The sequence below is a fragment of the Poecile atricapillus genome, chromosome 15 (assembly GCF_030490865.1).
Source record: "Poecile atricapillus isolate bPoeAtr1 chromosome 15, bPoeAtr1.hap1, whole genome shotgun sequence".
Classification (NCBI taxonomy): Eukaryota; Metazoa; Chordata; class Aves; order Passeriformes; family Paridae; genus Poecile; species Poecile atricapillus.
Genome location: NC_081263.1, coordinates 14,759,976 through 14,774,796, shown reverse-complemented (window position 1 = coordinate 14,774,796; position 14,821 = coordinate 14,759,976). Strand labels below are relative to the sequence as shown.

General features: G+C 44.5%; 1 protein-coding gene across 4 annotated transcripts in view; it reads right to left on the bottom strand.

Moving 5' to 3' along the window:
• Positions 1-14,821, bottom strand: part of SAMHD1 (SAM and HD domain containing deoxynucleoside triphosphate triphosphohydrolase 1) — a 37,959-nt gene that overhangs the window by 11,466 nt on the left and 11,672 nt on the right. For all 4 annotated transcript variants that reach the window (XM_058850641.1, XM_058850643.1, XM_058850642.1 and 1 more), the window contains 5 exons: positions 5,284-5,354; positions 4,320-4,475; positions 1,664-1,764; positions 1,457-1,565; positions 407-498 (listed from right to left, as the gene is read on the bottom strand). In XM_058850641.1, coding sequence (XP_058706624.1) covers positions 407-498; positions 1,457-1,565; positions 1,664-1,764; positions 4,320-4,475; positions 5,284-5,354 — 529 coding nt within the window. The remainder of the gene's footprint in view (positions 1-406; positions 499-1,456; positions 1,566-1,663; positions 1,765-4,319; positions 4,476-5,283; positions 5,355-14,821) is intronic.

Genomic DNA, 14,821 nt, shown 5'->3' with positions numbered 1-14,821 from the left:
CTGAGCTACATGAGTCCATTTGTGACTTTACTCTGTTAGTAAGCTTGCTCTAGTAACCAGACAGTTTGAGCTAAGTGGTCTCTAACTCGCAGATAAGGATTTGGCTTCAGCTGTCAGCAGTTTAAATGGTTTAAGCACACCCATGTCCGGTGCTTCTCCAGGCCTTTAATAATTTTCATCTAATTTAATTTCATGTGGAAGGATGTTTTTGTCCTCCTCTCCTTCTGTTTTTGTTTGCTTTGTTAACCACAGCCTCTATGATACTCTAAGCACTAAGTCTTTTCACAAGAATCAAAGTGGCTTTTATTCTATGTCACACCTTATAGATTTTCTGAATATTCCAAATGGGTAATGGATTGTTTAAAGAATTTAAAAATAAATTGAAAAGAAAGGAAAATATACTTGCATTATTTCAATGATGTTGCCAGTCTTATGCTGGTATGCTCTCCGGTGCAGGCAGTTCCGGGTGTGGAACATCTCATACAAATTTCCAACTTCCTGAATCAAAAAAACCCTATCAGCATTTACTTTTGCCACTGTCTTACTAGGAAAATTAAGACAATCAATCAATCAATCAATTAATCAAATTAGTTGCCTCCTCCCGTTCACAGCATAAAGCAGAATGATTATTATTCACAATTTCCAAATTTTGAAACTGGCTCAGGCCACTGTAGAGTGGCACTGCAGAGTGCTGAGAGTGACCCCAGGCAGCCTGGCAGAAAAAGGGGACCCCTCATCCCTTCAGCAGCCCCCCACCACAGCCACATTCACTTCCTGCCCAGCAGACCTGGAGCAGGATCATGCAGATCTGGGGAGTCTGTAGAGTCTCCCCTGAAGGACCTGCCACAAATCATTTCAAACAGTGGTTTGCTCTGTCCCTCCCCCAAACAGCAGCTTCAGAGCAACTACTTTTCTCCCTCTTGGGCTATGGGAACATGGGGCAGGACCCCAGAACCCCTGATAGTAAAAGGTTCTAAAATCTTAGAAAATTCGGGGACTTAGGTTTGGAAAGCCCTGGGAAAAGCAGGCCCTGGGAAATGTTAGGCCTTGTGCTTGCTAAAGACCAGGTCAAACTGCACCTGTCAGTATGTGATAAATGATACAATTGTTAGATGTGATTAGATATAATTATTGTTTAGAGAACATGGGGAACCATGTTGGGGGGCTAAAGAGGGATCATGAGAAATTCATGCTTGGGTAAAAACAATGCATACAATAGAACAATGTAAGTTTAATAATTAATATGCAAGTTGCATAACGATAGAGTATAAAATATGTCCAACTCGAAAACCAAATGGGGTCAGATTTGGGTATGTGTACCCCTGACACCCAGAGCTCTCTAAATAAAGCACCTTCATATGACCATTCGTGGTTGTGTGTGTTCCTGAATGCTAACACCCCCAGCCATGAGATACAGCTCCCCTGTGTGCCCCCCTGGGCTCCACACTCTGCTCACCTTGTCACGAGTACAGATGTGCTTCTGGTTTTCCACTTCACAGACCCGAGTGAAGATAAGCAATCGCTTATAGTCAAAATTATTCGGGATTCCCAGGTGGTGGCAATCCCTAGAAATATTCCAAAGAATGTTTAACAATATGATCATTTTCGTACATACAGCAGCATTTTGTCAATAGGAATTCATAATAAAATGTAAGATTTGTACCTTGCAAAATAATCCCACTTGTCAACATCAATGCCATTTTTTTTATTAGCTACAATCTCGTAGAGGAAACTTTTCTCCTTTGGTCGACCACGGTAGGGCCACTGACAGGGGAGACAGGAAGAAGAACATGAGAAACAGCAAGAAATTAAAGTGTACCAACAATGTCAAACAGCTTTTTTAGGACAGTGGGAATACCCTTTGCTTATGATAAACATCCAACACTGAGGTAGTGAAGAACACAAAGACAAAGAAAGAACTCCCAGAAGCTATCAGGCATTAGAAATCCAGAACAGGGCCTGAGCAGCTGTCTTCCCAGGATCTCAGAAAGAATAAAACCCATGAAAACACAAGTATTCATTGCCCATTACTTACTTAAAGAAAGCCTGTGGCTTTGAAATGAAAAAAAACCCAACCAAACAAAAAGAGCATATCAACAAAGAGGGGAAATTTTGGAATTATTTGATTTTTGGGAATTAAATACACAAACACGTCACTGTCCCCCAGTCTTCTGCAATCTACAACTTTCTAGAACAGAGTTTAAAAACACTTATTTTGATGTTTTAAGCAAAAAAATTGATAGATACTTAAACTCCTACCTCACAAGGGACAATTCAGCCATAAGGTAAACAGGAAATGAACACCAAAATAAGTAAGGTGAAAGGTGCACATTTTCTTGAAAATTTAAAGATCCTTCACCTAAAAAAATGCCATAAAGTGGCCTTGAAATTCTGAAAGTGGAAAACATTGTATGCAAACATGGCTTCCATGTTACCTGCACTACAGAAATACTAAAACTGATGTGAATAGCAATGGAAACACGTGCAAGCAGAAGGAAGAAAGCACATCATGGATAAAAATACCATGATCACAAAGAGCTCTGCTACTGGGACATGTTGAGGACACTGTTTATGTCTGGTGCCTGAACACACACTATCCATGCCATGACAGAGGCCTGCACCAGTGCACAGCCTGTCAGTGCAATCTGCTGCCTAACACCAGGAGGGTGCTGCCAGGTAGTGTGTGGCACTCCTCTTCCTGGTATCCTGCTGGAAAACAGGCACAGAATCCAAACGAGGCAAATCAGACACAGGGGAAGAACCTGGCACAAGAGCAATGCCAGTAGTAGGCACCAAGATTCATGTGCAAACAAGCCCAGCAGGATAAAAATCAGCTTGTGGATTTTGTAAATGAACATCCTCTTCCTACAGGATCTCAGACTCAATTTCACTATGTCAAGTTCCTTGTATTTGCCACAGGATTGCTACCCACTCCTGCAGTAGAAAATAATGGGCAAGTGTGAACATTTGTGGGTTACTTGTTTGGGACTACATATGAATTCTGATTAAGACCATATTGTCCTGACAGATCTCCCACTGACTTCAGCTGCTACCAGTTCTTTACTCTGGTGGCAACTGAATCAGTGTCCTTGAAGAGACACAAAAGCGTAAAACAAGGAGAAAGGACTTAAGTCTTTCATAGAGTTGCAATAATTAACTCTTCTTTCTTGTCTCTTGAGGCAACTAATTTCTTCAAGTCTTATCCCTTCCTCTATGTTTGCTATTGCAATAAATCCAAGCATTTTGCTGCTGTCATCAAAGCTCTTGTGGCTCTGGCACTTGGGCCAGGCTTGGATTACTCACTGCCTCATTGCTGCCCGTGCCCAATTTTGTTATCCAGACTGGGAAAGGCCTCCTTTACTCCAGGACAAACCCCCCTCACTCCCTCAGCTGCTCCTCACCATACTTGTGCTCCAGACCCTTCCCCAGCTCTATTGCCTTTCTCCACTGCACCTCAGTGTCTTTCTCCAATGAGAGGCCCAAAACTGAACCCAGCATTTCAGCTGTGGCCTCAGCAGTGCCCAGCACAGGGGTACAGTCACTGTCCTGGTCCTGCTTGCTGTGCTATGGCTGGCACAGGCCACATGCCATTGGCCTCTTGCCCACCTGGGCACATCTGGCTCTTTTTCAGCCACTGTCAGCCAAACAGCACCTCTTTTCTGTCTAGCCACTTTCCAGCTGCCCTGGCCCCAGCCTGTAGCAGGACCCAACAGCTGGCATTGTTGAACCTCACACAATTGGCCTGGACACATTAATCCAACCTGTCCAGATCCCTCTGTAGAGCCTTCCTGTCCTTCAGTTGAGCATGACCTGCATTTCCTAAACCCAGGCTGGCTGGGCCCGATGCCCTGGCTGTCCTGTACACGCTGCATGATGACACTCAGGATGATCTGCTCCATGACCTTCCCCAGCACCAAGGTCAGGCTGATAGCGCCCTAGTTCCCTGGGTCATCCTTCTTGTACATGGAGTCACATTTGCTGATTTCCAGTCAACTGGGACCACCCAGGACTGCAAGTAAATGATGGAAAATACCTGGATCCCAGTCACCAGTTAGGTTCCCTAAATACAAGTAACTTTCTACAGCTTTCCTCTGATCTGGAGGTTTCTGGATAAGAATTCTCAGGGAGCTGTAAGCACATTAACATATCTGCCAGCGCTGTAAGAAATAAACACAACACTCCTCCAGCATCAACTGTGACAAGATCCCCAAAACTTCATGGGGCTAGAAGTAACATATAGCAGAAGCCAAAATTATCTGTTCTTTCAGAGAAATAAAGACATTTCTTGGGATAACCACAGGAGCAGCATGCCAACTCACCGATTTCACACAAGCAGTTTCATCTATAGGCCCTCCTATCTGTTCCTTGATGAACAACATATCTTCCTCCAGAACAAGACCATGCGACTCCATGACTCTTTCTAGTTTATTGGAAGTGATCAAGTGCTCAAACATTTGAACAGAAGCAGTTTCATGCTGTGAAAAAAACACCATCCAAATATTGGATTACATAGTTTCTTTACATAGCATCTTTCCTGCAGTGTCACAGCTTTACTCCAAGTCATCAGCACTGCTGAGCAGGGCACATGGGCAGGCTGGTGTGAAGGGCAGCACCTGGGTGCTTTCCTAGTCATTGTGCATTAAACAGAACAGGAAATCACCTGGTCTACAGAGTCCAGAAACTCTTCAGCAGAGAGCTGTTAATTCTGTGTGTTGACAAACAGCAGCAAAGCCATTACAATGCTAAGAGACAATTTTGCTTGATTAAATGATTAACCAGTAAATGTAAACCTGTAAGTGTAAATGATTAACCAGTTGACTCAGCTGATTTTGCTAAGAAATTACAAGCAGAGAGAGGCCTGAAAGGATTGTGTTGCACTTCATCCACAGAAAACAACTGTTGAAACTGTGTTCAAAATTTTGGGAAGTTTGAATTCTAAAGACTATTGAATATGCTGGCCCTAGGCTAAAACATTATACTGGAAAGGAAGCTGCCAGTTGCTATTTTGCAAATGTAAAATATATTCTGCAGAAAGCTCTCAGTACACATTTTAAGGCACAATGCTGGCCAAAAATGATCACTGCAGCCCTAACAAGGATAGCATCACAAGACTAGGAAATAACATTCTGGTTTTCAATTAAGCCATCAAAATGATGCAATAAGGTAAAGCCAGATAACCACTACAGCCTCACAAGCACTGGACCTCTTAACTCTTTAAAGATTAAATATTTTGCCTCCAGAAATTTCAGGTTTGTATTTTTATTTTAATAGTGAAAAGCCTACCTTCCACTTCAAATCTGGACGAGTGAGTGGAATAAATCTTCCATCAAACATGTGTGAAAATGGCCCATGACCTTAAATATAAAGATTACACAGGTTTAGTCTGAGACATGGTTGTCAGCAAAAATTTCTTGAGCAAACTTAGGATCTGAATTCTCCTGTATCTGACTTTTCTTGACATATCACAGTCTTAGACTGGTTTGGGTTGGAAGAGACTAAAGATCATCTCATTCAGACCCCTGCCATGGGCAGAGACACCTTCCACTATCCCAGGCTGCTCCAAGCCCTGTCCAACCTGGCCTTGAGCACTTCCAGGGATGGGGTGGCCACAGCTTCTCTGGGTGATGCCGAATTTTGCCCCAAAAGGCGATGAATAACTGTCTAAGAGACGCAGTTTAAGTCAAATAGACAGGAGGTATTTTATTAGCAACGTGCACGTTGGGGAAATCTCTAAAGGGAGTTTTCCAAAGTCTTACAACAAAAGCATGCCTTTTATACAGTTTAGGTTTGGAATTACATCATATACATGCATATTCATATGGGGCGTGCCGTAGGCGGGGCGTGGGTGGAAACTTCTATTTTGAGGATCTTTTCGGGGGTCGTTCCGGTCGGCCTTCATCGTGGGCGAGGGTCTCCGAGGAGTCTTCCTCCTTAAACTTTTGAACTTCTTTCCAAATTTGGTCCTTTCCCGGTGTAGTTGGCCGAGTTCCCAACCTCCTAGGGCCAACTTATCATATTGACATTAGGCATGCTTTAGCTTCGGCTTAAATTACGCTTAGTCCGGTGATTTTTTATCCTTCTCTTTCCCTCCTGTCGTTGTGTTTATTACCTCCAGATGTTCCCTTCATATTCTATGTTTTAACCCATTATTTCTCGGAGGCTATCTATTTTATGGCTTCATTCCCCCCTTTTCTTATGACTTACGAATTCTTTCGTCAAGGTCTGATCCTAAGAGTGCTGATGTCTAATCCTAAGAGCGCTGATGCGCTCGTACCATAGCCCAAACCATTTGGGTCCTTTTCATTATGATCCTTAGCTTCCACCACATAAAAATATTTGTAAAAGTTAAAACCAACAGGGCTCCAACTACCAATATCATTGGGGGCACCAGGTAATTGAAAACCTGTGTGGCTGTTGGGGAAAATCCTGTGAAGATATCCCACCAATGATGCTGGCCTACTTGTTCTACTTCGGTGAGGACATTCTTTATTCTTTCTGAATCATGTTCTACCTGCCATACCATCCGTGTAGTTGTTTGATTCACTCTTTGCACCAATTCCTTTACTTTAGGGTGTGCGAGCATTGCTTTGAGAATTTTGACATCCATCCCTATTTGCAATTCTGGTATTTCCCGATACAGGTTAAAATCTGTGTTAATTAGCTGTTGAGTAGTTATTGGGACAGTATAATGAAAATCGCAACCCACTATTTTGGTAAAGTTGCATACACAAAAGTTAGTATTGTTAGTTTCCTCTTGGCAATTATCTATAGTGACATTGTCACAGGCTGTCCGTACGCAAGCACACCCATTCCCTATATAGTAAACTTGTGACTGTGTTCGATTACGCAAAAGCACTTCAAAGGTGCACACTCTATTCTCAGCATCTAAGCATAAATCTTCTGCCTCTACTACAGCGTTTTCGCAAACATAGCCTAGCTGTCCTCTAGGAATACATGCCTCTGTGCTAACCGATTGCCACTTATTTTTGATATAATCATAACTGGCCCAAACATTGTGATCTATTGGCTTGACAATGACATCTTGTTGCATTGTCCCTAGGGTGAGGATAGGAAAAATAGCTCTTTCCTCTGCCGCACTGATGGTGAGGACATAAGCTTCGATATGTTCCTGTTGAGGTTCATAAGTGAAATTTACTAATTGCCACCAGGCTTGGTGGTCCTTCTCGAATTGTGTAGTATGATTGTCCTTTAATATTGTTTCCCTTAGTTCTTGAGGTAATATACCTGACGTTCCTTCTCTCATTATTCCTGCCGCTACCGATTGTACCCACTGTTGTGTCTGAGAGCATTGGATAGCGAGTGCAATGTCTTTACTGAGCTCTCCTGTGTAATCAGCGAGCTTTACAAAATCCTCTGCAGTATGGTTTGCTACCATGGTTAGTAATTTTACTACTAGCGATTGTGTTTCTGCCAATGTAAGCATAGATGAACTCAGCGGCACCTTGAGTTTTCCTAAGTTGGTGGTGACAGTGCTCAATTTGTTCACCAATACCTCTTGATCTACTGTATTCAGTATTCCAAATCCAGTACCAACCCATCCACTTATATCTCTTTGCGCCCGCCTGTGATAGGACCTAGTTGCTAGCCATGCATTCCATCCCTTAAGGCTTTGCTGTACAAATGGTCGACAATCCTTCTGCAGATGCGTAACATCGACGCGTATATTCATCTGCACCTTTTTCAGGGAATAAGTAGGGTCCAATAATAATTTTAGTTCATTAGACTTTCTTATCACTTGAGGCCCTACAAAGGTTAAATTGTGCACTACTTTGCATTCCGCTGGTGGAGCGGTTTCTTGGGGCAAGTCTAGATTTGGATATAAGGGGGTCACGTCTTCCGATAGTGCCACCCTATATTCAACAGCATGCCCACTAGGGACCCCCTCTGGGTTAAGACCTTGTTCCGGTATCTTCAACTGTCTTTCGCATATGAACGACATCGATTGATCTAATTTAAATGCCATTTCACACCGTGCCTTCCCTTCCTCGGGGCCACCAGATGCCACGATCTTTCCCGCAGGGAAAGGAAGAGGGTGAGGGTCAAGAGTTATGTTTTGTGGGCGCAGGTCCCCAAGCGAATCTTTTCTATAAATTACTGTGTTTTGGGGCTGTGATCCGGTTGGATCTTCCCGGAAATCACTCCACCTACACGAAATTGGGCCCTTTTGCTGCCTCCAAATAGTGGGCTTACCCATTTTTACCGGACTAAAGGTAATTAAGTTATGTTCGGATGCTGACTTCCCCAAGGATCGAATTGTCAATACTAGCTGCTTTGTTCTTCCTTCCACTGAGTCAAGCTCTCGACACCCAATTTGGATTTGGTCTCCCTTGTATGCTACCATGGAAGATTGATGCCATAATTTACTTGCGTATGGCTGATTGTTACGTAGGGCATATACCTCGAAATAGGGTCCCTTCTCTCCCCATTCCGGGTGGGTACACTGATGTGCGTGAGACCATGGATCTATCGGGTCAGAGTCTCGGGGAAGAACTATACTTATCGAGAGTCCAATGATCAGGGTTGAAAGGGCTTGAGGTGAAGTCAAGGTCATGGTGTCCGTTCCTCTTGTTTACTCTCTGGAGCTTTCTTGACCCGCGAGTAATGAATCCACGTAGGTCGCTCCTTGATCCGGACCGCGGTGAAGGTAGTCAGCAGCACTTGGAAAGGTCCTTCCCACTTCTCTTGTAGGGGTTTTCCTAAAAGATTCTTAACATACACCCAATCACCGGGGTTAAACGGATGCAATTTACAATCAGGTTGTTTAGGTTGGTGCTCTATTACCACGGTAGCATTCTTATCCAATTGTTTCCCTACTGTAATTACATAATCATAAATGTACTGGTTACCGATTTGGCCTATGGCATCCCCGTTTACAACTTGCATAGCGTAAGGTCTACCATACAGGATTTCAAATGGGCTTAGCTTCTCTTTTGACCTTGGTTTGACTCTCAGCCTCAGCAGAGCAATAGGCAAGGCTTGATACCATTGCAAATTAGTCTCTTGGCATATTTTGGCAATTTGCTGCTTAATAAGATGATTCATTTTTTCTACTTGTCCACTGGCCTGTGGATGATAAGGTGTATGTAATTGCCATTTGATTTGTAATGCTTTGCTTATTGCTCTCACCACTTTCGCACAGAAGTGTGTACCCCTATCCGAGGAAATACTCTTCGGTACCCCAAACCGCGGAATGATTTCACTCAACAGTATTTTGGTCACTTCTCTTTCCTTGTTTGTCCTGCAAGGGAATGCTTCAGGCCACCCAGAAAATGTATCAGTTAATACCAACAAATATCGGAGCCCCCCTTTTCTTGGGAGCTCAGAAAAATCAATTTGCCATACTTCACCTGGGAATTTACCTCGACTTATGGCTCCTTGGTGTATCTTGGTTCCCGTATTCGGGTTATTTCTCAGGCACCGTTCGCACTGGGATGTTACGTGCTTTATAGTAGTAAATAATTTCGGTCCTGCTATCCTGGTTTGCAAATATTGGTAAAGCGGATCCAAACCCCAATGGGCCTTCTCATGTTCTGCTTTTACAAACTGCCACATCACATTTCCTGGTACTACTAACTGTCCTGTTTCCGATTGACCCCAACCATTTTCTAATATTTTGCCCTTATTTCTTTGAATCCATTTATGGTCTGATTCCTGGTAATCTGGCTTGATACTGATATCCAGGTCTCCTGGTATTAGGGCCGTTATTCCCACTTCCCTAGACTTTGTGGCAGCCAATTTGGCCTCTGTATCTGCCTTTCTATTTCCTATTTCTGGAATAGTATTGCCTTTCAGATGTCCCTTACAATGCATTATGGCCACTTGAGCTGGGAGTTGGACCGCCTCTAGCAATCGCAGAACCTCCTCTGCATGTTTGACTGTTTTTCCTTGTGTAGTCAACAGTCCTCTTTCTTTCCAGATGGCCCCATGAGCATGTACAACAGAAAAGGCATATTTAGAGTCTGTCCATATATTGATTTGCATATTCTCTGCCAATTCCAGAGCTCGAGTCAGAGCTATCAGTTCTGCCTTCTGGGCTGAAGTTCCTGTGGGTAAGGGGTTCGACTCAATTACCCTTTCTGTAGTAGTGACCGCATAACCAGCCATTCTTACTCCTTGCTTCACGAAGCTGCTGCCATCTGAGAACCAGTTGTCCGCATCTTCGAACGGCTCTTCTTTGAGGTCCGGGCGACTGGAATAGACAGCTTCAATTGTTTCCAGGCAGTCGTGTTCGATGGGTTCTGCCGGGGCTCTTCCTTCTAGAAATGAAGCTGGGTTCACAATGTTAGTTACCTGAATGGTTACGTCATCTGATTCAGCCAGAACGGCCTGGTATTTTAGGAATCTGGAAGGCGACAACCAATGGTTGCCTTTCTGTTCCAGCACAGCCGACACGGTGTGGGATACTAGTACAGTCACCTTTTGGCCCAGCGTGAGCTTCCTGGCCTCTTCTATGTTAATTATCACTGCGGCCACTGCCCTCAGACAGCCTGGCCATCCTTTGCTTACTTCATCCAATCGCTTAGAGAAGTAGGCCACAGCTCTCTTGTGTGGTCCCAGCTGCTGTGCTAGGACTCCTAAGGCCATCCCTTGTCGTTCGTGGGAGAACAGCCAGAATGGTTTTGATACGTCTGGGAGACCTAAGGCTGGTGCTCTCATTAGTTCCATCTTCAGCTTCTTGAAGGCTTCTTCTGCCTCGGGAGTCCAAACTAGGATGCTCTTAGCCTCCTTCAACAAATCATACAGTGGTTTAGCGAGTATCCCGTACTGGTAGATCCATAACCGACACCAACCTGTCATCCCCAAAAAGGCGCGCAGATCTCTCACCGTCTCTGGTTTGGGCATCTGGCAGATGGCCTCTTTCCTAGCTGCTCCCAGGGATCGCTGTCCTCTGGAGACTTCGTATCCCAGGTACACCACTTGTGTCTGTACCAGCTGTGCTTTCTGTCGAGAGACTCGATATCCATTTAAACCCAGGAAATTCAGCAAGGAAATAGTCCATTCAATGCATTCTTCCTCTGTCACTGTTGCTATTAGGAGGTCGTCTACGTACTGCAGAAGGGTGCCATCTCCCAGCGGCCTTTCCCACTGTTCTAGTTCCTTGGCTAACTGATTCCCAAAAATCGTAGGGGAATTGCACCACCCTTGGGGCAACACTGTCCAGGTGAGTTGGGTCTTTCTTCCACTATCTACAGATTCCCACTCAAAGGCAAAAATCTTTTGACTCTCGAGAGCTAAGGGGAGGCAAAAGAACGCGTCTTTTAAATCTAATACGGTGAACCAGGCCAAATTGTCCTTCAGTCTGGTCAAAAGCGTGTATGGGTTAGCAACTACCGGATGCAATGCCTTAGTTATTTCATTTACTGCTCTCAGATCCTGGACTAACCTATAGGTTCCATTAGGTTTCTTGACTGGCAGGATTGGTGTATTAAAATCTGATTCGCATTCTACCAATAACCCCAGTTCCATAAACCTTCTGATTGTGGGCTCAATCCCTTTCCTATCTTCTATCCTCAGAGGGTATTGTTTCTTTCTCACCGGTTTTGTCCCAGCTTTAAGTTCAACGACAATCGGTGCTGCTTGTTTTGATTTTCCAGGTATATCAGTAGCCCACACCAATGGGTACGTCTGGCTCAGGATTTGCTCGAAATTGTGGCTTTCAGGTTTAGGCTCTACACAACTGATCGTTAGGCTTAAAGCTGTAATCAGTTGTTCTTCATTTACTTGAAACTCCAATTGATCTTTATTAAACTTTATTACGGCCCCCAAGTTCTCCAATAAGTCTCTCCCTAGTAGGGGTTTTGGTGAATTTGGTAAATACAGGAACTGATGAATTCCCATTTGCTTCCCAATTTTGTATTTAATGGGTTTCAAAAAGTAAGCCTTTTCTGGTTGGCCTGTTGCTCCCACAACTTGCACAAATTCATCACTTTTAGGTACAAATTCTTGATTTAAAACCGAAAAGGTTGCTCCCGTATCAATCAAAAAGTCTAATTCCTTTTTACCCTCCCCTAGCTCTATCTTAACCAGTGGGTCTGCTAGGGTACGGCCCACCGGTTCCCTTCATTCACTATCCTGAGGCGTGGTAGTAGTGGTGGCCATTAGCCTTTCCCTTAGCTGGGGGCATTCTCGCTTCCAGTGTCCCGTCTGCAGGCAGTACGCACATTGATTCGGCCCTAACCCGTTTGAATGGGGCTGGAGCCTCCTTCCCCTTCCTGCTGGGTTGTCTCTACCTCTTCCCCTGGTTCCAGGTTCCGAGTAGCCTGTCTTCTGAGCTGCCACTGCTACAGCCACTACTCGAGCTATCCTCCTGTCCTCCTTTTTCTTCTCCTCAACTTCTCTATTATTGTATACTTTCCACGCCTCATTCAGCAGTGTCTCTAGGTTTTTATTTGCCGGGTGCTCGAGCTTTTGTAATTTCTTCCTGATGTCTGGGTTACTCTGTCCCATCATTAACCCTAACAAATGCTGTTTCCCTTCCTCTGTTGCTGGGTCCAGGGGTGTGTATTGTCTCATTGCTGCCCTAAGCCTATCCAGAAATTCTGACGGGGTCTCATCCTTTCCCTGCCTGACACCATACAGCATCGACCAATTGACAGCCTTAGGGATCGCATTACGCAAGCCCATCGCTATCAATTTTCTATACTGCACTAGCCGTTGATAGTGTTCCGCGTTGCCCGGGTCCCACTCTGGTTTACTGCTGGGAAAATTATCTTCTAGTCTCCCCGATAATAGTTGGGCATGTCGTCTCCCCGTTTCCAATACGAGTTCCCTTTCCGTATCTGTCAACTCTGACAACATCACTTCTATATCCTCCCAATCAATATCTAAGTTCTTTGCCATTAGTTCAAACCTCTTTGCTACTCCCTCTGGATTCCTCCTGAAGTTCCTTGCCTCATCCCTCCAATTGTTCAAATCACTCGTCGAGAATGGCACCTTTACTCTAGTCTTTTCCCCTACTACTGGCATAACTTGTCGGAGAGGAGCTATCGTGTGATTCCCTTTCTCCCCTTGCTTTGCTTCCCCCCGTGCCACAGATCTGGTGTAATACGAGTGAATGGTTCCCTCCCCGGGATCTTCTTCCTGTGCCTCAATGCCTTCCCTATTCTTTCTCTTCTCTTTCTTCTTTCCCCCTTCCTGCTCTTCATTTTCCTCTCCTATCTCTATCACACAATCCATCCGATTCTCATCCTGCGTCTGTCGCCTCTTTTGTATCTGCCAGCTCTTATCCTGTCCCGGGCTGCGGTTCCTCTCATCCTTTGCTCCCCCTCCACCTCTCTTATCCTCTATCTGAATTACTATGTTCAGTTTCTGTGAGTTACTCTCTGCCTCCCTTTCACATGTCTCATTATCATTCTTCTTACTGTATCTCAATTTAGGGACGTCGCCTCCCGGTGAATTGCTTTTATCCCCAGTCCTTGGTGCACTGGTTTCCATTCTACAGACGCCTCCATTTCTGGAGGTGTTGCTATCTCCATATGGACTGAGCTCGGGTATGCTACGTGTCTCCCTTCGGCTCTCTGCTTCTGACCCACTGCCTTCTTCCCCCTCAACTTCCAGTCTGGGTGGGCTGTCAGCATCCATGTAGCTCCCTGACCTCTGTGGACTATCTAGTCCCTGAGGGTTATTTTTCCTCTCGTCAATCCCTGATTTTAATGGGCTGCCCTCCTCCCAACTGTTGTCTATCCTCTGGGGGCTGCGCCCAAACTTGGATCTCCACCATCGTTCTAGTTCCTTTAATGGGGTAAGATCCCCTTGTTCCTCTTTTGGCCTGGGGAGGGGTCCTTCTCGTCCTGGGGCAAATGGATGGTATTCCCACAGGCTTATTTCGCTCTCCTTTCCACTGTCCCTTCTCGTTAACTTAAGGCATTGTTGCCCAATGCTACATGCATCGCAGCAGCGTTCTTTGGGCTTTGAACCTTTCTTATCTTTTTCCAGGGCTAGTACTAGAGGATCCTGAGGGGCTACATTAATTCCGCACTCTTTTTGCCACTCAGGTTTATTCCTTAAGGTGAAAAACATGTCTGCATACATCACCTCATCCCACTTATCGAGTCGGCGGAGGAAAAGCATTAGTTGTAAAATGGTATTATATTTAATTGTTCCCTCGGGTGGCCATTTCTCATTATCATCTAACTTATACAATGGCCACCACTGCGTACAATATTTGAGAAGTGTCTTTTTACTTATGTTTCCTCCCGGAATCCCTCCCAAGTCCTTCCAATGCTTTAGGATGCACCCTAAGGGGGTTTTCATATTTACGTCCTTACTCTGTTGACCTCCCATGACTATCCCCTGTATCTGCGTTTTCTGTTAACCGAAACAGTCCCTCTCTCGCAACCACGATATGCTGATATATTTTAACACTTCATGCACACAATCTCAATCGCTTCGTCCGTTTCCGACCTGGCTTCTCGCGAAGAACAGGAAATGCGGAGCAGGACTCCCTCTCGCTTCGCAGCTACGCTGCGTCTCACTCACCCTCACATACAACACACACTTATAAAATAAAATTGTTTTACCAGGTTTGGTCATAAAAAAAAGTCGCCCTCAAACTGTGAAGTACCGGCTTCCCAAATTCAAGGCACGTAGACAGCACAATGCGCGTTTCAATCTATTACATAAAGAGTGACAAGATGTTTCCTATAAAACTTTGCAACAAACACATAAAACGAACACACAAAACACATACAAACACCAATGGTACCAAAACCTATAACACAAAACACATACAAACACCAATGGTACCAAAACCTATGACACAAAACACATACAAACACCAATGGTACCAAAACCTCTGACA